Source organism: Sphaeramia orbicularis, chromosome 11 (genome assembly GCF_902148855.1).
Source record: "Sphaeramia orbicularis chromosome 11, fSphaOr1.1, whole genome shotgun sequence".
Lineage (NCBI taxonomy): Eukaryota > Metazoa > Chordata > Actinopteri > Kurtiformes > Apogonidae > Sphaeramia > Sphaeramia orbicularis.
Genome location: NC_043967.1, coordinates 23,427,231 through 23,450,485, shown reverse-complemented (window position 1 = coordinate 23,450,485; position 23,255 = coordinate 23,427,231). Strand labels below are relative to the sequence as shown.

General features: G+C 38.3%; 1 protein-coding gene across 1 annotated transcript in view; it reads left to right on the top strand.

Annotated features, from left to right (window-relative positions):
- The window catches only part of csmd2 (CUB and Sushi multiple domains 2), a 135,072-nt gene that overhangs the window by 22,014 nt on the left and 89,803 nt on the right, over positions 1-23,255 (top strand). The window contains exons 7-12 of the mRNA XM_030146990.1: positions 906-1,100; positions 4,266-4,382; positions 7,785-7,898; positions 18,863-18,958; positions 19,705-19,908; positions 20,853-20,977. Coding sequence (XP_030002850.1) covers positions 906-1,100; positions 4,266-4,382; positions 7,785-7,898; positions 18,863-18,958; positions 19,705-19,908; positions 20,853-20,977 — 851 coding nt within the window. The remainder of the gene's footprint in view (positions 1-905; positions 1,101-4,265; positions 4,383-7,784; positions 7,899-18,862; positions 18,959-19,704; positions 19,909-20,852; positions 20,978-23,255) is intronic.

Genomic DNA, 23,255 nt, shown 5'->3' with positions numbered 1-23,255 from the left:
AAGTTACGTCTAATACAATTACTTGCATCTCTGTAGTTTTCAGGGTTGCTTCAAAATCTGAATTAAAAAATTGCTACGTAGCGTAAACACAGAGGTCATCAGAACACCAGTCAATAACCAGTCTACTTGATTGACTTTCATTAGACACTTACCGTCAACTTTTGTCTCAGCTCCAGTTTTGTATGAATGTGTGTGTGTTAAGTCATCAGAGTTTGTTGTGAGAGTGAGCTCAACAACTTCAGGCATTTTCCTTATGTTTATTTTAGCTGTAAGGGTGTGAAGTATCCCAAATTGACAGCCTTCCACTCACACACACGTTTTCCAGCCTAGAACAATGTGATGGTAGATTGAGCGAGACATCTATCTTACAACCTCAGGAGAGGTGATTGATATGTGGTTAGATACAGTGTGTGTGTGTGTGTGTGTGTGTGTGTGTTGGTGAGAGTGTATCTGAAGTGGGTATGTGGGTATGTGTGCGTGTTTCGAGACAGAAAGCTTGCGTATGTGCGTTGTCTTCTCTAGTTGACTGCACAGCGAAGCGTTGTGTGAGAGGCGGTTGTGTGCAGTCAGCAGACCTTGGGCCAGAGCAGTGCCACTCTCAATCAGCTGCCTGTCGGTCTCCGCAGCCATACATACCTCCAGCAGCCACACATGAGAGGGCACCGTCAAGGGCTGGAGAAAAGTGGCAGTCACTCAGATATATTTACTGAAAGAGGGAAAGCACAGAGTGGTAGAAAAAGACGAAGCAACAGACAGGAACTCCAGGAACATCAGGAATGTTCGACTGGAAAACAGCTTCTCTTCTATTACGTCCACTGCAGCTTGATGTAAAAGTCTTTTTTATTGAAAACCAGCGCACATTCCCTCCTGTCACTGATTTTCCACCGTGTTACCTCTCTCCGCAGAGAACCCCAGGGAGTCTTGCTTCGAGCCGGGCCTTGTACGCAATGGGACGCGGGTGGGTACCGACCTCAAGCTGGGCTCCATCGTCGTCTACCACTGCGACAGCGGCTACACACTAGAGGGAGACGCAACCTTAACGTGCATCATGGGGGGAGACGGCAAGCCAAGCTGGAACAAACCCAAACCCATCTGCATTGGTAAACACTGACATCTGGAGACCGATGTTAGGAACACAAACTAGATTGGCGCTTATGGATTTATCGCATGTAAACACACATGTATGATAATGTTGTTTTTGCGCAGAGCCATGTCCTACAGGTATATATGGAACAGTGTGGGTTTTGCTAATGTTAATAGATGTGAGAGCGGAGCTTTAATTTAATCTGCAGTTTGAAGCGAGCTGCTCGTTTTGCATATCTCCTCCTCACACTTGTGGCAAAACGTGCATCACCCTGGCTGCTCTCTGACATTTTCACAACATGACTAACAAAGGATGTTTATTCCCCTGGAAAGCTGGTAAAATATCAACAACACCCCAGAATCTAGCTCTTACAGTGTGAAGCTTATGCTTATGCTGTGTGCTATTTGGAATGCATACTCATGCAGTTCACAAGCAGAAGTCACACTCCTCACAATAAACCAGATGAAACACAACCACAGTACACTTTTTATAGCTTTAACCCTCATCCTACCAATATTTTTTAACATGCAAGGGCAAAGTTACTGTGAGAAACAACCATCACAGCAGATATTCGCTTATCTCTGCCTCCAAAAATATTAGTTGTCTGAAAAAACAACTTATCCATTTTTTTCCCTCAAAGGTAGTTTAATTTGCATATTGTGTGGGAAAAAAAATATGTTTCTTTAATACAAATTGCAGCTTCTACTCCAAGCACAATCCACATTTGGCTGGAACCATTAACAGCCGAGTTCAGATATTCTACATTCATAATAAATAATAGATATTTTCTTATTTTACTTGTATAGTTTACTTTTTTCCGCATGTGAGAACAGCATGTTGGTTAGATATATAAAAACCCCAGATCAAACCAACAACAACAACAACAACAACAAAAAAAAAAAAATAATAATAATAATACTTTCCACATGAATGTTTAAACCAGAATGAAAATAATATCTGATACTAGAGCCTGTATTATTAGGTAGGGGTGGATGGAAACTCCATAATGAGATTTCTTTTCTTTTTTTTCTTTTTTTTTTTTTTTAACCCATGTCCATTTACTCAGTCACAACCACGCAATGTGGAAAAATAAATTGTGGATGAAGATGAAAATCTTCAGTGTTAAACAGGAGTGATACTCATTTACCATCCTTGGATTCTGGTAATATTAGTCTTTGGTGTAATGTGTTATATTCATACTGTGAAAGCATCAACTGTTTAATAGAAAAGAAAATTTATTGTCATTGTCCGGTAAAAAAAATAAAACAATGAGATACAGTTTAGTAGCTCTGTGGTAAATTGTATTTATCTCATTTATTTATTTATTTTTAATAATTATTTTTTTTATTGCTTCGGCAGCAATACAAATAAGTGCAGCACACACACTCTACTTCTATATAGAGTAAATATAAAAATATAAAAACTAAAAATGTATACAAAGAGCACACATAGCATACAAAATAACATGCCAGTAATATGAATGGTATAAAAGCTGTGTAATAGTAACTGTATTTGATATTGCAGTATTGAGATGAATTTACCATGCTATGAATATAGAAGAGATCAATGATCAAGTGGTTCAAACTGAAAAAAACAATAAATAAATCTTAAAACTTTTATTTGTCTTTTAAGAGAAAAGTATTTAAATACTCTGTAAAGAAAGGTTGAATAAATGTACAGCTCCTGAAAAAAAAACTTAAGAGGCCATTCTAAATTCTCAGACGTGAATCCGACTGAAAACCTCTGGAATGTGTTCAAGCAGAAGATGGATGGTCACAAGCCATCAAACAAAGCTGAGCCGCCTGTCTTTGCTGAAGGAGTGGCATAAAACACCCAACAGCAATGTTTAAGACTGGTGTGGAGCACGCCAAGACATATCACATCTGTGATTGAACATCAGGCTTATTTCAACAAATATTGATTTCTGAAGTCTTCCTAAGTTAAAATATTTGCTTTATGTTGGTGAAAAATCAGTATGAAGTTGTTTTCTTAGCATTATTCTGTATCTGAGAATACTTTTTTTTTTTTTTTAAATCTGGAAATAAATGCTAAAGTAAAACCAGTAATGTTTTTACAGACCTGTTTATTTATGTTGTCTTTCTTTTTTTCTTTTTTTTTTTTTTTTTTAATAAGTTGTTACCCATAAAGTTGGAATAATTTTCTTTTCAGGCACATTCCTCTTTTTTATTCCTGATAATACATATTGTATTGTATAATCACCTTTGAACAAGTGCACAGATTATGGTTACACTTCAATCTATCAAAAATGAATTACATTGTCATTTCATAAGAAGAGGTAAAGGTGTTTTATTCCAAATTTATGGGCAACAGTGTAAATTTGCTGAAAAAATTATTAGACCACCCTTGTTTTTTCCAATTTCTTGTTCATTTTAATGCCTGGTACAAATTTGTTTGGACAAATATAATGATAACAACAAAAATAATTCCTAAGAGTTTAATTTCAGAGCTGATATCTGGTCATTTTCCATGTTTTCTTGATAATAACCAAAATTATTTAAGTTCTTCGATCAATATCTATGGCATTGTACTGACAAAAACAGTGCTTTTAGGGATTCCTTGTTTTCGTTTCTGTCTGTTTTAGTCACATGATACACACAGTAGTTAGTACTTGATTGCATAACCATAGTTTTTGATGACTTTTGATGGTCTAATCATTTTTTTCCCGTGACTATACATTGACTTTTTGTTCTATAGAACACAGGCACCACAGGCAGTTATAGAGCAATTCAGTACAGAAACAGAAAACAATGATGAGGTTATTGGGGGCAAATTTATTGACAAAGTCATGAGAGATCAGTATTATAGAATGAAGCACCTATGATATATGATAAAAAAAATGCCTCTGGGGTGTGCAGGTAGCCCTTTCAGATGTATGAGGGTTAAGCAGGAGATGGCATTCAGGCCTCATCTGGAGCCACACTAACCCAGAGGGACACTTGGAAAACATTGCAATTTCACTGTGGCAAACACCAGGGACATCTTCCACCCGAAGCCCAATCAGACAAGAAAAGTAATTTAGGAGTGATGGAACAGAGGGGATGGAATAGCAGGAGGTGATGGAGAAATGGAATCTCCCCTTATTGGCTTTAGGTCTTCTTTTCCTGTCTGCCCTGTCCTCTTTGTTGGTTTTCTCTTCATTTCGTGCTCCATGTCTCTCCAGCTCCATGTGGTGGACAGTACTCAGGTCTGGAAGGAGTGGTCCTGTCTCCTGGTTACCCTGGCAACTACAGCACTGCAAAGACCTGTCTATACTCCGTGGTTGTGCCCAAGGATTATGGTAAGCCAAGAAACAGCACATGGGTTTTTTTTTTTCTTTTTTTTCTTTTTTTTTTTTTTTTTTTAGCATTGTGCAATATTGACAGTTTTTTTGATGACTTGAGTCTCTCTGTTTGGAAAGAATGAATCATTCTTGAGTGTTTAGGGTGTTTCATCTCCATAGAAAAGAAAAGTAATTTTCACAAAAAGCTGAAAAAATGACTTACTAGTTTGAAAAATCTCTTTTGTTGAACTTTTAACAGTTTTAGTGCATTGGACACAAAAGCCGGAGACATGTGTCTATTCCTGTGAAGTTATTTTGAAGAGGAATCCGGCAGTTTAACCCTTAGGGGTCTGTGCCTGTTTTGGCAGATTTTGAGTACTTTTGATTTTGCCTTCACATACCAATTGTTTTTTTTTTTTTTTAAGTTTACTATACCCATGTTTGGTATCTTTTTTTTTTTCAGCACAACTTCGTCAATATCATCTGCTTATAATATTTTCACTTTGACCTACTAAATGAACATACAGGGCCAAAAAATACACAAAAAACATAAAATCCGATTTGAAAAATTATATAATTTATTGCACAAAAAACACAAACATGCCTAACACAGTGGCTGACTAATTTAAATAGGTTTTGTGAAAGTGAAAGTATAGGTACTTTATGGCAAATGCTGGGTAATATGCAGACTTATGCCGCGTTTCCACTACGTGGAACCGGCTCAACTCAACTTAACTCAGGTACCAGGTACTATTCCTGGAGACCGTTTCCATTGCAGGATACTACCGACTTTAGAGTACTTGGTCGTCATAGTGATGCAACACATAACTTCTGTGACATCTGCTCAGAGAGTTGCTGATAAACTTGTTTGTTACGTATTGCCCCTTCAAGCTCATGCAGAATTTTTTCATCGGCCACCAAGGACAGAAATGTCTGAACCTCCTCAACCGACCACAGTGTAGTTTTATGGGCTGCCATCGTGTGGATTAACTGTCCGTGATATTTACTGTAAACTACCGAATCTGTTTTTTTAAAATGGTGGGTCGCACAATGATGACGCAATGATGCAGAGACAACTCTTTGACCAATCAGTGGTCTGCAGTGTTTACATGTCATGTTTTAGTATCTCTTTCCCCGTTTTGGAATCTCCGCAGAGCAGATACCAACAAACTAGTACTAGGTACCAGGTTCCAGGTTCTTTTTTGTAATGGAAATGCAAAAAGGCTGAGTCGAGCTGGTACCACGTAGTGGAAACACGGCATAATAATGGATGTTTTCAGACAGGGAGGGGCTTTCAGCACAGGACTGAAAGATGCAGTTTCTTGTCACTGGTAAGATTCAGCCAGACTGGACTAGACTCCTACTCTACTCCATTTCTCGACACAGAATGGAACTTGTAAAACTGCCTTCTTTTTTCGATATAATTGGTCTATTGATTTGGACAGAGAGGAGAAAGCTGCAGAGGGAAGGAGTGATTTCAGCTCTGTCATACTCAACTTTTAACGCAAATGAGAAGAAAGTGAATAAAGCCACTTCTCAGTTACGTCAACTCTTGAAAAAAAAAAAAGTTTAATTCTTTTTTATTTAGGCAACTGAATTTTTAATAGCTCTACATTGTGTTTTGCTGCACGGAGACTTTATTGCTCTGCATGTACACATTGCAGTAACAACATCAAACCGATACAGAAGGCAAAAGAATACCTAATGCCCAAACACGATGTTCTCCAACTTACTAAATTACACATATTATTTGACTCTAAAAAATAAACAAAACCATGAGAAATTTCAGTTGCCTTTTTCACTTGTGAATATTCTTAGTGACAGGTGCGTAGGAGACAACAAGTTTGTGGAAAACTTGTTGAAACTCCCACACACAGGCTTCTTTGCTTGCAATTAAAATACTTTAGTCAGACATCCACTGCATTCTTTTTCCCATTTTTTTCTACAAATGTCTGCAGAGTTCGTCCATCTCACTCTGTTGCGCAAACTGTCCCGTTGCATTGGCTGCCAATTTATTCACCATCTTACACACCTTGTTTTCATTACGTCTCTCTAAGACACATGAAAATAATTGGTGTCTGGATGAGCCAGGGTTCTTGGATTTTCACCACTTTTTTGGCATTTCCGTCTTAAAGGTCGCATCTTGTTTTTTCTTTCCTAATATGTGATCTGATAATGTGGAAGCAGCTTTTTTTTCTTTTTTTTTTTCCTGGGCACAAAGACAACGTGGAAAGTGTGATACTGTTCTAACATGCAAATTGAGAAAGCAAACATGTTTCTCACACCTGCACACAGTCTGTCTCTTCCTCTCATTTTAGCTCTTTCTGTTTCCTCTGGCTCCTTAATGAGTTATCAGCATTGTGCCTCTCTAAAGCAAACCTCAAGTCCTTTCACTGTTAAATTACTCCGAACTGCGATGGCTGGCATGTGTTTGGCTTTAGGCTACTTCACCTCTGTGTCTTTCTGAAAGTCTTGGTCATGACGTGCCTGTTCGGAGGTCCGGCGCTGTTCCAAAAAAAATATGACCGGGCCAGTCATCCTTCACTGACCCCGCTCAGCAGCATATTTCATTCAGCAAAGTCAAAGCAAGAGGAAACTGAAATAATTAAAGCCCACATTTGCATTTTCCTGGAAAATGACAGCGAGGCCCAAGGCAACACACTTTGTCGCGCAGAGCCACAAATGCTCTCGCCTCCGTTCTTGCCACTTCTCATTAGGCTGATGCACCAGTCCTAATGAAAGGCTATTTTTCTCATAGCACAGGACAGAATGGGTGGCACTGCACCGGCTCCTCTTTCAGTATCATGGCTAGAAATGAAGAGCATGTAGACATAAAGGTAGAGGAAAGATGAGTGGGAGAATATGGTGAGTCACAGTCACAGCAACTGCTGAACTCCCTGCTTTTACATGTAATAGAGGGCACTAGTGCTGTATCCATAGTGCTCTGTTGCCTTCTCCTTGCCTTTTAAACACAATATTAGCCACAAGTAAACTAGACATAGATTGGATATGAAAAGGGTCAATATACTCAGGTTGAATAGTGGTCGAAATAGGGGCTGAAAGGATGAAAGCACCATAGTGGAGCTTTAGTCACAGACTGTACAAAAGATTGGCTGCTGTTACAGGAGCCTTTCATCTAGTGACAAGCCATCAAGCCAAGAAAGGATTGTTGAGCCCCCCCTCTCTTATATCAACTGTGTGGTATATGTGGTTGTATTATCTATGCTGCTGTACTAATGGCATTTTGATTGAAATTGCTGTTGATAATATTCTTTTTGACTACAGGATTTTAACAGAAATTTGTTTCATTTCAAATTGTTGAGTTTCCAGTTCAATCGCAACGCTGTCACTAAATTGAAACAATTTTGCTTCCCACTGATGTGCAATTTTCTCTCCTTTGTGTTTTCTTTTTTCTTTTAGTGGTCTTCAGCCAGTTTGCCTTCTTCCAGACAGCTCTGAATGACATTGTGGAGGTTTATGATGGAGCAACGCAGCACTCCCGTGTTCTGAGCTCCCTCTCTGGTGCACACACAGGTACTTAAAAAAACACTGCACAAGACATCCAGATGCCTGCATGCATGTAGATTCTGCAAAAAAAGAAAAAAAAAAAAAAACAAGAAAGTGAAAAAGCTTATTTAGTGGCAAATTGATCTTGTTTTTCTAAAAAAAACAAAAAAATATTGCCAAGCTTGTTTTTTTCCTTAAAAAGCAATCTTATTTCAATAACATACATTCAATTTTATCTTAATAAGGTATTCCAGCTAATCCTGATCCTTATTTAACCAGCAACAAATTGAAACAATGGTTTGCATAAAACCTCAGTAGAGGGACATGATTACTTTTTCTTATTACAAGAGAGACCACTTCTGCAACTTCTTCAGTGTAAGAATATTAAGTCTAAAGAACTGTTTTTTGTTTTCTGTGCTCGTCAGGACAGCTTCTTTAAATATTGATGGGTTTTTTTGTCATTTAATGGCCAAAAATGTGGCTAGGGGAGTCTACCTAAGCAAAATTTTCTTATCCCATGTCCCTCACTTAACATGTTTTACTGCACTCATAGAAATACTCTGAAATTCAAAATTTCAACCTTAGTGTGTTATTAGGACATAACAAGACTTTATTACTTTTGTGAAATTTTTCAAGTAGAAAATCAAGGTTAATGAAGTTACCATATTTGGCTCCTCACCCGTAAAAAATAAATAAATCCCAGAAGTAAATATAAAATATACAAGAAAAACACATGTAAGGTGAAAGGAACAAGTATTTTAAAACATTAAAACAACATAAGTGCTGATCCAGACACCTGTCAACATACACATTCTCCCTTTGAACATCATTCCTTACAGTAGTACCATTACTTCATGGTACCTAACAAAGCAGGTACACTCACTGTTCATGCAGAGGTGGACCTTACAGAACCTGCAGACCACACTGGACCTGATATTACTGGCTCACTGTCCTCACTGTAACTGTTGGAAATTACCAAAAATAGTTACTTGGCCAATAAAGGGTTACCACAAGACAGTTCTTTTTGCATTTAAGGATATTTGGACCATTTATAGTTGGACTGATTTTGCAGTGCATGAATGCATAATTATGGGAGATACATATGGAATCTGTCAGCAAACATCAGGAAAACAGCCACAATTTTCATGACTTAAAGGCAGCCAAGACATGGATTATCAGCTTTTGTTTCATATGCAGCTTAGTCTGAACTTACAGGTAATCAGCCACTGTGATGTGATTTGACTGTTTGATCTCCAAGCCATTACTTCTGACACGATAAGGGACGCAATAAAATGCTGTCTCGGCCTTATCCCGTTCACAGGAATTCTGTTAAACTCAGAGACAAATTGCTGACACAGTCGGAGCTGCTGTGGCTCCAGGTGGCCTCCACTGAGCTGTAACACAATTCAGCAGTGACAACAAGCGCCTAAAGAGACATAGGGATAACATATCACCAAACAGGCTGAAGAAGACTCGCATGCACATGGTGGAATTTGTGTTGACACACTTGTCAAGACCCTGAGATATACCATGTACGCACAACATGTACAAACACACATGTGAGAGCAGAGTCAAAGCCAGGAAATGGAAACCGAGTATTTTCAATGATTAATGTGGCAACCAGTCCCTTTAAGCACGTGCATCTGAAAGTATGTCACCTGCTCCAAGCTGCATTAATAGCTCTGGATGTGACGTAAATTCTAAATTATAAACCTGAAGCATAGTTATTACAATAATACGATTAGGAAAAATTTAAAACTTGCAGCTGTTTCTTCAAGTTAATTTTCCTCCTTAGGTTTCCTGGCTGTTATGTTTTCAGAAATTAAAGTTGCAAAGGTCATTCAGTATATAAGAAGTCAGTGCTAACATCAAAACTAAAGACTGTGAAATCAGTCAATGATTTCCAGACATGTTTCAATGTTTACTGGCAAACGACAGAGGAAGGTATTTATAACATGAAAATGTGTAAATCACACATTTTCTCTAAATAGAAACATGTATCAGGCCAGAAAAGCTTTGTGTTGTTATTGAATCAACCTGGGGATTTTTTTTTCTCTGTGTTTTATTTTTACTAATGATAAAACAAGTGTTTACTCTTAATATACAATAAGTACACTGCAAAAATCAAAATCTTATCAAGTGTATTTTTCTCATTTCTAGTCAAAATATCTCATCACACTTAATATAAGACAAAATCACCTAAAGAGTAACTTTTCAGTGAGATATAAGAACTTATTTTTTGACAACAGATCTCGAAAATCTTATTTCAAGAAATCTCACTTCTTCCATTGGCAGATTTTGTTGCTTGACTTAAGCAAAAAAAAATCTTGAATTAAGCAATTACTCTTTAGATGATTATGTCTTATTTTAAGTGTGATGAGATATTTTGACTAGAAATGAGAAAAATACACTTGGTAAGATTTTGATTTTTGCAGTCAGTGAGTAGAATGCAATGAGGGATCAACTCTGGAAAATTAGTAAATCCAATATTCATCATTTGTCTTCTTGTTTCTATAATTATTTTTATCCAATTTCCACTAAATTAATTCAAATGTGTTATTTTTGCCACCATGAATTAGCTCAACTGAACTGGGACAACTGATTTAAACTCAAATTTATGTACAAAAACTTTTTATTCATTTTCATTTTATTTATGACAGCATTGTGGAACCACTTTATATATTCATTTTATTAGGATTGTTTCAGAAATTCTGCTGTAATGTTTCTTTGTAGAGCTTCATTAGACAGTACTTAAAGTGGCATTGGGCAAAAATTCCAAAATAACCTTTCAACACACAATTCTGCCCGGTCTGAGAAGGAGCTAGACTTCCGTACCTTATTTGTGGCTTTGTTTCCAGGCTTTAGAAAGTCTTGTCGAGACTGTAGGAGATGATGTGCATTCTCATTGTTCAGCGGTGGCATTGTTTTTTAACTTGATTTCAACCTATTGAAGCTTTAATGAAATACCTTAATGTAAAACTGATAGACTATTTCCTTTCAGTTTCTAATTATCTTTAACAAGTCGCATTGATGCATCATACTTGCTATCAAACAGGTCTTCCACTCTTGGTTCTTGATCACTGGTCACTCTATTGTAGGGCTGGGTGATAATACGATAACGATATATATTGTGATATAACTTTTCCTCAATAGAAATATCAGACATGCTCGATACAATTTCGATAGAATTCATTCGTCCATGTTTTGAAAGACGTGAGAATAGCCAATAATTAAGTAGCGCCACATTGAACCAATCATGCTAGAGCCATGTCAGGTTAGGTTGACGCACACAGCACAGGTGTAAGAGCAGCGGCAGCACACACGCTAATGTTTGGGCTGCAGTAGGAGGTAATGAGTGTTCCCTCAGGAGAAAATATGACCAAGAACTCAGGCAACCGGGTTACTGAAGAGAAGGATGCGAACTGGTTGGGTTCTGGCATACAACAGAGGTATAAAAGCCGGGAGTCAAACGATCAAAGCACGTTGTTTCATTTCACTTAATGCTAGTTATGGCATGGAGGTACACACAGCTCAACAGTCGAGGAAGGGGGATAAAGCGAGGGGAATAATACACGGGGGGGGGGGTAATTCTAAGAGCGGAGGGAGGGACTTCTCCATAAGTACCGTAACATATGCATTTCTTTTTCTCTCTCTTTCTCTCTCTCTCTCTCTTTCTCTCTCTCGATGCCTTCACAAGTAAATTACGAGTAACGAAAATTCAAGCTTGACAAAAAATAGTGATTTGATTTGCATTGTGATATATATCAATATCGTCTGATATGAAAAAAAATACAAATAAAAATCATGATATGAATTTTTTCCATATCGCCCAGCCCTGTTCTATTGGCTTTTATTTTACCAGCTGCCAGTTCTTTAGCAATTCATGCCTCACATACCCTGTAGTCATCTCTTAACTTATTACACAAAACCAGTGGAAAAACCTGTTTGACAGCGTTGTGCCACCACAAAAAACTGAAGATGCAATGCAATCCCAAAAGAAAAGCTCAGCATCTTATTTTTTACCTGTGACTCACACAGCATTACACCATATGTGCACCACTTAAAAAAGACACATTTCACACCACATGGTGATGCTTTTACAACATATTGCAAATATACTTGAAGGTTACAAGGTGTTGCAAATATAGACCAACCAAAAATACTATGCACATAAACAAAAATGATCACATATACTAAAGAAGAGAAGATATTACTGAGCTTCGAGTGGAAAAAAATTGACAGGCAGCAGATATTTTCTGTTGCAGCAGTGATGCGATAAATGTCAAAACTGTTGATGAGCCACAAAAGAAGTGTCTTGAATGCAAACGCTTGATCCTTTGGCAATGAGGTGAATGACAGGGTATCTAAGTTTAGGGTGGCCCTCTACATCGCCGGCCGCCCTAGACCTGTGGTTTGACAAAAGCAAAATGATTACTTTGCTTTGTGTCCAGGGCAGCCTCAGAAAATCCAGTTTACAGCTCAATAAACAGGATGCTATATTAACTGCGAACTCTTGGTGGCAGGTTCACAGAGCTTTCTAACCAGGCATAGCAGAGCAGAGCTGACACACTTTGGCAGAGGAAGAGACACTCTTAGCCCACACAGACAGAGCCACTGAAGAAGTAGTGCACGAAGGCATAACAAGCATATATTAGACATAATCCAGAAGCATGGACCTGCATGTTCTGCACCAAACAGAACGCTGGAGCCCACAAATCTACCCTCATTCATATACCGCAATATGAAGCAACTCATTCAAATACTAACTGTCATTATGCAAAGTACATGTATAGTCACATAATGAATGTTTTAATGGTGCAAAAGATAGTATTCGTCAAGCGTTAGACATTTGTCGTAGTCAAAACACAAGGCAGTTTGCTGTGATTATGCTGACCATGAAAAGCAAATTACAGTATATAAAACATGACAGTGTGTTTTCATTACTGTCATGTCTTGTGAGACAAATCACTCTTCCTGAAAAGGAAAAAAAAAGGCAATTGTCGTGAATTATTGAAAGCAGAGGTTGAGGGAAAAAAAAAAACTTTAAATGGGAGGAAGCTGGAGTTGAATAAATGGATGATAAAAGGTAGAAATTAGAAAAGAAAGGGCTGGAATATGTCGGCAGAAAGGACAAAAGAACCAAATCAAGAAATCATGGAGCCTTATCTAAATGCAAATGTGTGAGCTAATTTCAAACCAGCCAATTTTCTCAGCCGCTATTTCATGTGTGACTGGAAACTACTGCATTTAAGTTTAACCATCACTAATGCGCTTACATTTATTTACCAAATTACAAATTCTCTTTAGTAGAAGAACAGCTCAATGTTATTTCTGTGTTGAATGCTGAACTGGAAATATTAACTAAATCTGAACTTAAGAAATAAATACTTGGTTTTAAAAGACACAGACTACAAAGAGGTGAACCCTATCTTCCAGTGCATTACGATAATGTAGTTTGTTCAATTTAAGTAGATCTCTTGAACAACACTGGCTCAAAGCACCGTGTGAACTCACAGCATGGTCATTTTTCTATCAGTGTTTTATAGTTTAATATTTTAAGTGAAAAGATCTCAAAACCAGAGCTAAATTATAAATGAACTTGAACTCTGTGGATATTTTACGACCCACAGACTCTAGTGTAGACAGAACATTTGTACCAACTAAAATAGACACCCATAATTATCATTTTCAACAATTATTTATCCAGCTTAATTGCTTGCTGAAAGATTGCCTTGTAACACACAACGTTTGAGTAGTTAGCAAAAGCAAAAAAAAAAAGATTACTTATTTCCTTCTCAAAATAGTAACAATTAATTCTACTCCGGTTTATTTATTTATATCGTATATTTCATACAAAATGCCACACATAATGATTCACATAGAAGGTCGAAGTGTTTTAAGTACAATGAAACAAGTGGAAAAGTTGCTTAAACTTTCTTTTTACCACATTAAATATCCACAGAGGTAATAACCTGGAGGTAATAATGGGAATAAGGCAACTAATGTGGTGTTTCTGAATTATTCACTGATCATTATTCTCTAATTGAATAAGATCCCCAAACACTCAGTTAAAGTGGGAAAAAAAATGTTGATAGTCACCACAGCAAATTAGAAAAAAAGGTGTCTTCGGACTTATAAAAAGCATTTATGTAGTAGACTGTTGTGAATATCATCTTACAGACATGTTTTAAAAGGGTCATATTTTGCGAAACCCACTTTAATTGATCTTTGGTACATTTATTTGTGTATTTGGACCCTAATGGTTCAAAAAGTTCGAATTTGAACCCACGAGGTGCTGCAAAGCTATCTTTATATTCATTCTGGCAAAAATCGAGTGGATTTCTGCAACCTGTTTGAATTCCTGCTTAAAGGTAGGGTAGGAGATCCTGGAAAAACGGTTCGAGCAAGCTACATTTTGAAAATACACAATTCAAAAGTCCAAACCCCTTTCCTCAGACTTCTTCCTGAAACCACACCTCCAGTGTACCAGGGAGGGGGGAGGGACAAATGGCAGTTAAGTTTGGTAGACATATCACCATTCAGTCATTTTGATGGGCCGGTTAAAATGATTGGATGATGTTTTTTAAGTCCTGTCCATTTCACAGGTGACTAATTTTTTTATTTTTGTGTTAAAGCAATTAATTAATTGGTTGTAATTGGGGTGTGAAGGGGCTTTTAAGCAATATAGTAAAAAATCCTCAAGGAAGACATCTCCTACTCCACCTTTAATTTGTTATGTCTATAACTAGTTACGTCACGACATTTGCACATATAAGGTCAAGACTTCCGACAAACATTTCTCCAAATATGCAACAATTGTTTATCAGCAGCAGCGGTTGTACTCCATACTGAAAATATGTCCAAATTTATGTCCAGACAGTTGTTGGTTATATTAATGAACAGGACAGGACAGAAAGCACAATCAACAACCTGGAGGGGGCGGGGCGTGAAGTGGCTCATTTGGAATTAAAGGGCCAGCGCTCAAAACGACCTTTCTGGTGTCATTACTCAGGAATATGGTTGAAGATGGACCTGTGGAGTTGAATTAATGAAGAATTCAGACCCAAACATAGCATTTACAGTTTATGTCGACCACAGGGAAATGTTTTAAAATGCAGAATTCCATTTAAAAAAGCAAAATATCACTCCTTTAACATGCAAAAATGGTACTATAGTGTGGTGAACTGATACTGCAGATACATAATATGGGCTTTTTCTATCAATGTGTTAACATACACTGCTGGCCATAAATGGAATAATTTTTTTTTTTTTTTAACTTCATCTTAAGAAATGATTGTGACCTTGTAAATTATTCTTGATCAAGTGTATTTGGGACTCAGTATTTTATCCAGGGGTAGGCAACTCTGGTCCCTGAGGGCCGCTATCTTGCATATTTAAGATATTTCCCTCTTCCGGCACACCTGCTTCAATTAATGATCAGCTCATCATCATGCTCTGCAGAACCCTGATAACGATGTAATGGCTTCCAGGTGTGCTGGAAGAGGGAAATATCTAAAACATACAGGATAGTGGCCCTCGAGGACCGGAGTTACCTACCCCTGATCTAATCATTGTACCAGGTCAAAGGTCATTACTGATGTGTATGAATAGGAATAAAAAGAGGATTGTGTCTGAAAACCAAATTATTCCAAAGTTATGGGCAACAATGTATGATCCAACTATGTGACGATTGCAATTATATTTTCACTTTCATCAATCTAAAATCCAGTAGACATATGCTATATAAAATCTGTGTTATTATATTGACTGACATATTATCAGTGTTAGTGGAAACAGTGCCCATGATCCCAAACTGTTGTCTACTGTAACCAAGAATAAAACTTGGAAAAAATGAATAAATAAGTGAGGTCAGGCACAGCAAAGCCCGCCCCTCGTATGTATTGTAGCTTGTTTTAGTGTCAATCCAGCTGATGTCACCACGTCTATGCATGTGCTGATGTCAGCATATCAATTGCCTCTATATATTGTGCCAAGTTTGGAGTAAATTGAAACAAAATTAATGTTCTTACAGACGTGAAAATTCGCCCATCATAAGTAAATGGGAGAAGAAAAAATTTTTTAAAATTCATAAGAAATTTGAACTTTGACCTACTTTACCCAAAATATGATGACATATATTCTGGGTCACTGGCAGTCTATAAACAGAATTTGGTATGAATTCAACCAATAATTTTGCTGCTACAGACCTTTGAAATTTTGCCAATTATAAGTAAATATTGGGGGGGGGGGGGGGTAAGGATTCATCAAAAATTTGAACTGTGACCTACTGTTCCCAAAATATAATGACATCTGTTCTGGGTCACTGGCAATCTACAAACCAAATTTAGTATGAATTCAACCAATAATTTTGCTTATTAAAAATACTAAGTGGCATCAAATAGTGTCATTTAGTTTGATGTGCATGTAAAATAACTATCTTTTAAGATTTACTAAGACAAAAAGATAGACCTTCTTAACCAATCTCAATAATCTTACACAGTATCTCATGTATATTCTTCAAAAAATTACCTTAACGAACAGATATAGGATTGTGTATCTGGGTTAGATCAGTGGTTTTTGCAGTTTTAGCCTGGATACACTGGGGGCTGCCCCTGATTTTTGACTATTGACCACCTGCCAAAGACGTCTCTGTCCTTGGAAGTCTTTCATGTGTTGGCGTAGTGGATCATTTTAAGGGCGAGTGGTTTGGAGCTGGAAAGTGGCCAGAGGCTTGATAAGTTACATGCTGACATGTGTTTGATCTGTCTGGATGAGTACCTGCCTGCACAGCAAATTATGAAACACTGTCACCGCGACAGCATGCAGCAAGGGCTTCCTCTAATAAACTACCCAGCATGCCTTGGGGATCATACAGTGGAACTTGAACAATGACGGTGGTGACGCAGGGAGAAAGTGTGCCGTTGGAGTTATGTTAGGACACTGTAGTTAAAGGATAGAGGGATTCATAGACAAAAACTGGAGTATACATAGGCGTCCAGATGTCGTCTGGGGGGTTAAGCATGTCTACCTCCTTCTGTAGTGTGACAGCAAACAGACGCAGAGTAATGAGATCCACAGCAGAGACCGTCAATAATGCAGTATGACTGAGAGGCACAATAGAGGGTATGCACGTGACGTCACCGCTAGCGGAAGTCACCGCGGTTACGTCCACTGAGTGGCAGAAAGAGGGAGATGAGTTGCGGCTTTGGCTTGAATACTGCGAAAACTTTAGAACAATCTAAAAAATGGGGAAGAGCTGTTGTGCTATTGATTGCACAAATAGGTTTAAAAAGCACTTGGAGCTATCGTTTTAGCGGCGACCTAAAGCCAAAGACAGAAGAAGCAGATGGATCGCTGCAATTCGTAGAAATAACTGGAATCCAGGCAACGAAACCTGGATTTGTGGTTGCTATTTCGTGTCAGGTAATGTTAATTTATGCTGTATTCTTGTGTAAAATCGTACCTTAAATTATATATCGTTTTGGCTAACGTTACTTCTTAGTAAAGCTCTTAATGTTAGCATCTGTCATTTAGTTCTATATTTCAGAACTGAAACGTTTTTGTCTTCAGTTGTGTGATTCTGAACCTTGTGTTCTACAGTACATGATCTGTAAACTAGCTTAAACTGAGGCTAACGTAGTTTTCCAAATAAGGGGGTACTCTAGCACAAAGCTGTTGTAGCTGTGTTGTATCATGTATTTGATGTTAACTCTACTTAAATCTCCACAGTACCAGTAGATCATCCACTCACTTGGGTCAATACTAAGGATTCAACTCCAGTAAATCAGTAGTGAACTGTGAGCACTACTGCTGGGCCTTTACCTTGGCAATCACCGCCAAGAAAATACGTCTTCACTGACAGAAAATCTCAAAAACAATAGTATGTTGAATTGAAAGCACTCACCAGCTGTAATCCTCTAATTAACGATGATGAGGATGTCAACAACTCCTTGGCTTTTGTATGCTTTCAGGCTTTCATTGTGGATTTTCCCGGCGTTGAAATCAGGTTCATATAAATGTCAGGATACGTGATTTCCGGCCGCATATCAATGTTCGTAGACCACTTGTTGTTTGGTAGCTTGTATGGATCCATGTCCAGTCCAATTGTCTTTAATTTCATGTTATATTCCACATTTTTCCCGGTCTCGCTGTAATTACTGCTATACTCTGTCATGTTGAGCCGGTTTGTTTTTCCCACTCAGTCTGACTTAGAGGGGCGTGGCCCAGGGGGGGAAGTGATGTATGTGCATTCCCTCTATAGTAGGGGTGAACCTACGCTAAATTGGTAGATGATACCAATATTTAAAATGACACTTAACTGACACTGATATGTTTTTGGTGTTATTTATCCTCACCTTAACAAAGAAATAATGAATATATAAGTATAGCAATGTTTACTATTGTAACCTCTTAACCCATAAAGACCCAGACTCATTAGTAACAACATTAATAAATGACTCACTCCATGTGCAGGGGCGTGGTCTGCTTCAGCAAACTGATTAAGAATGATTGTGATTGGTGGATCACTGTGCACAGTGTGTGACAGGCACCCAGGTTGAAATTAGATGAGAACACATTGAGTTAATTTGCTTCCTACATTGCAGGACCTACAATGTGACTATTGCACACATGTACATCGCAATGACGATGCGTAAATGATGTATTGTGCAGCTCTACCTTGGAGTCCTTCCTGTGCAATGTACTGTTAAGACTTATGGATGTAAAAGCAAGTTTGATTGTGAACAGTCTTGCGCAGCAGGTGATAAACACAAGCTGGAATTGTATTATGTATTATACACAGCCAGACATAGGAAACCAGGGGAGATGTGATGTCTGCAGGTGATTCTGCTTCATTTTACTGGTGTTTTGCAGCAACTGCAGGTTTTTTTTTTTTTACTAGGAATGATTCATCAGGTTCTTAGAAAACTTATAAGTGCTTATGAAAACCAAAAGTACTTTGCCTAAAAAAATGTTATTTTTTTCCATCTTAGGCGAATCGTTGCCCTTAGCAACATCCAACCAAATCCTGATCCGTTTCACCTCCAAAGGCCAGTCCAGCTCCAGAGGATTCCACCTGGTCTACCAGGGTAAGTAACTGCTTACATACACAGTGAAGATTCACCTTCAGCCACTGTTTGACATGTCATGAGTCTGTGTGTGTCTGCAGGAGTGTGTGTTAAATGTTGTTACCTCCTATTCTTGTATTTTCTGAAGAGGACTTTTCTTTTTTGTCTTGAATAATTATTTTATTTTTTTTATTTTACTTTTAGTTCACTGTACCAGAATTGGTTCTTTTTGCAGATATCTGCAGGCTCAGGAAACTTTAATAACTTAAAGCTAAAGAAACAATGCACTGAAAATAACATGAATATCCCTTTTGTGCTGTTTTTTTTCCTATACTACACTCTATTAAAAATTAAGATCAGGGTTCAAGTTTGTGGACACCAAGGATACCACAAGATAAAAATGGGTTAACTGTGCGTAGAGCAAAACAAGTCTTTAAAGTGAGAAGTCATGCATCCAGTTTGGATTTAAACTTCTTCTGTTTTGTGATGTGTTTTTATTTGCAATTTTTGGCCAGGTGGCTCAATGATGCACTGGAGCCATAATTGCAATGATGCCTCCCCCATAACTCGAACTCATTATAAAAACCAGAGTGCACTTAGCACCCAGTGGCTAAAGCTGCTGTCTCTGTCCACAGCATTAGGCTACATTACTTACTGTGGTGCTGGTATTTGGGTGTTTTAACACACATCAAATCCCTCAGTTAAAGAACAAAATTCAAGGAAATGCACCTGAAATCACCCTGTCTGTGTTTGTGTTTTGTCTGTAGCCGTGCCACGGACCAGTGCCACCCAGTGCAGCTCGGTACCTGAACCTCGAAACGGCCGCCGCATGGGGAACAACTTTGCTGTGGGGGCCGTGATCCGCTTTGAGTGCAGTCCAGGTTATGTACTGGAGGGATCGAGTGCCATTGAATGCCTGACAGTTCCCAATGCCCTGGCGCAGTGGAACAGCTCCATACCAAGCTGCATAGGTGGGACATGAATACATAAATACGGACTGCAAAGAAAAACATCAGCCTGGATAAATTTCTGTTTTGTATTTCCATCCTCTTATCATGTCTTCCTTTTTTTCCTGCGTATATTCTCTTTCTTTCCCTCTGTCTCTCTCCCACTTGGCTCTGTGAGTGTCAGTTACTATGACACAGATGTGGGCTGCCAGCCATTGCCTGTAGCAATACACCAAGATTCAACCATGCGGCACACAGGTGGCAGGCGCCGCTGAGGGTCAAATACACACACGTATAGAGCTTTCCACATGTATATACAAGCCTACACACTCGCACACACAACTTACAGCTGTAGCAGATGCTCCTATGCTGTCAGCAGATGTGAGACGCACAGAGCAACCTGGAGAGACGCCGTTTGGAGACAGTAATCACTATTTTACAGTCGTACAATGTGTTTGTTGTGACATGTGTCAGCTGAGTGTGTGAGTGTGCATATGTGCGCGCTCTTGTCCAGGTGGATCTGCTTGGGTGTGTAGTTTCATAGGGTAAACTTCCATCCGGGGATTTGGTTTGGTGATTTGTTTGATTTTTAGTTGAGTGAGTATCAGATTTTTCTTAAACCAAGCTTAAAATGAACCAGATATGCTGTTTTTGATGTGATCCTTATCCGGTCAGTACTTAAAAATTCACTTCAGAGAGCAACATCTGAAGCATCAAGATTAAATAACTTGTTCATTTCTTATTTGTGCCTGATTGTCTAATCATGCTATCAACTTCTTCTCTTGCCAAAATGTATTTAGTACAATGCTTATCTTTATATTCTTGATTGTATCTTTTAATCTTTTATGCTTGTACTCTGAGAGACCACTGCAAAAGAATTCCTACGTACCCGAACAAGTGTACAAATGGCAAATTAACTTTATCTTGTCTATGTATCCATCACGGGCTTCTTCTTTTTCGTTCTTCAGTCCCATGTGGAGGGAACCTGACCTCTCGGACCGGGACCATCTTGTCTCCTGGGTTTCCTGAGCCTTACCTCAACAGTCTGAACTGTGTTTGGAAGATCACTGTTCCTGAAGGATCAGGAATCCAGGTTTGTGTTTAGATAGAACAATGTTGCATCATTACACTTTGTGGTTACCAGTAGTTCTAGGATGAAATTACAATGAAAAACACAAAATAAATGTAGCCTATCCCCTGTGCCCATGCAATAAGTCATATCTCCACCCTTTGGATATTGGTTTTATTGAATTTTCCAGCACGTTTTAAAGCCGATCTGCGGTAATGTATTCACTATAGGGATGCAAATTATCGATTAATTTATTAATCATTAATTGGTTGACCTTGTTGATCAATGAAAGATTAACTGATAAGCGGTGATTTTCCTGTGGACCTGAATTTCTCTTTCAATAGGGTCTATAAGAATAAAAGCTAAATATTGTTTATATACTTCATGAAAAAAGTATGTCATACTCCTTAATGATTGATTTATTGTACCATTAGGGATACAGTACAGGCAATGACATTTATGTAGTAGAACAAAATAAATTCTGCAGAGAAATAAAAAAAAAACCCCAAATGGATCTGAAGAAGGGCAGTTTAGAAGAAAGGTTCATGTAGGGGACGGATCTCAAGGAGCAGGGAGATGCCGTGCCCCCGCTCAGTCTGGGACTGGACCGATACCGACCCCGCATTTGTGCGCGTATATGGGCCTCCTCCTGTCGGCAGGGATGTACCGCTCCCACAAATAGGTAACCTGCAGCATATGGGGCAAAGAGACGGGCTGGTCTGTGTTTCGCTCCACCATGTCCCTAAAGTGATTGTAACTCATCGACGCCACGATCTGACGTCGCAGCACAGACAAGCCGGTAGCTTTCGGACAGATGTGGACAGGTGGACAGGGTGACTCCCCCCGATATAAACCTCAGCGATGAACCCTAGTTTAGGCAATGGCGCCCCCTACTGTCGACACCACAAATTCCGCCGTGGAAAAGGGCAGTTAACCAACAATTATTGTAATTTATTCAAGCAAATTCTTATCAACAATCAATTGATAGTCGATTAATTGTTTACATCTTTAGTCCTCTATTAAAATTTTACTTTATTGACTTTTATTTAATCAGGGAAAAAAAATCCCATTGACATTAAGAACCTCTTTCGCAAAGGAGTCCTGGCCAAGATAGGCAGCAGTAAATACAGCACACAGTTACAAGATCCCATCATTAAAACACAAATAACAGACACATTTAACACTAACCCTTTTTAACTTATTTTGGTATAATATTTTATGTGTTCTAAATGTTAAAGGGATATACATATTTATTTAATAGAAGTCAAATCCATAAAAGTACAAAATTCAGCTTCCTTTTAAGTTATATTATTAGCATTATTTTAATTAATCTTAAAGCTTCAATGCCTATGCCTCGGACTCCTGCACCTCTCCTTTACTGGCAATAGGAAATATACCCTATAGCAGTAGATTCTTGTCAATCTCAGGGGTGTTAAGACCAGTATGGAGGTTCACTAGGTGTCTGACAGCTGACAGAAGCATGATGGCAGCTCTCATTACTTTGATATCATGGCAAGAAGCAGCATCAGCTCATCTATCTTTATAGTTAATGTCTTGGACAGGGAGGAAAGATCTATGTATTGTGTGAAGAATGTGTATTTTCGACCCCAGTACCTCACTAATTTCTTCCTCTTGTGGCTTTAGGTCATTGTGGCCACAGGTGAGAGTGTAAAATAACATAACTCTATATTTAAGAACTCCCCAGCCATGTCTATTAGGGTAATAAGGCTTTTTTCCCTTAACACAGCCAAGTGCCTGTACAGCTGTATAAGTATTTATTATTTATGAAAAAAATGCATGCTACATAAACAAAACTCACTTCTGTCATACAGCATATTTCATCATATCAAATCTATTATTTATTTAAAATGTTCACAATTATTCTCCGTTGTAAGTGGACCATGTACTCAGTCTTACAGCTGGTTATAAAGGAGCCATGGAAATGTTTTGAAATATCTGGGAGCATAATCCTTTACAGGACACTCATTGAAATACTCTGAAATTCAAAGAATCAACCTTTTTGCGTTATTGGACATCGTCATCTACCTCCTTGTCGGTTGCCGTGACAACAGTCTCCCTCCCCTTGCTATAAACATCTGAGCAGGACTTGCTAAAAAGTAAACACATGCAAGAAAACAACTGTTATACGGTCATAGACTGACAAAAATCACTTATATTCACTATTTACAGTTTATACAATTTCTATAAAATCTCTCTGAATCTCTATATAGCGTTATATAAAACCAACATGCTTCTTGACCTCACTGGGGCACGGGATTGGCCCCATATTTAATGTTTATGG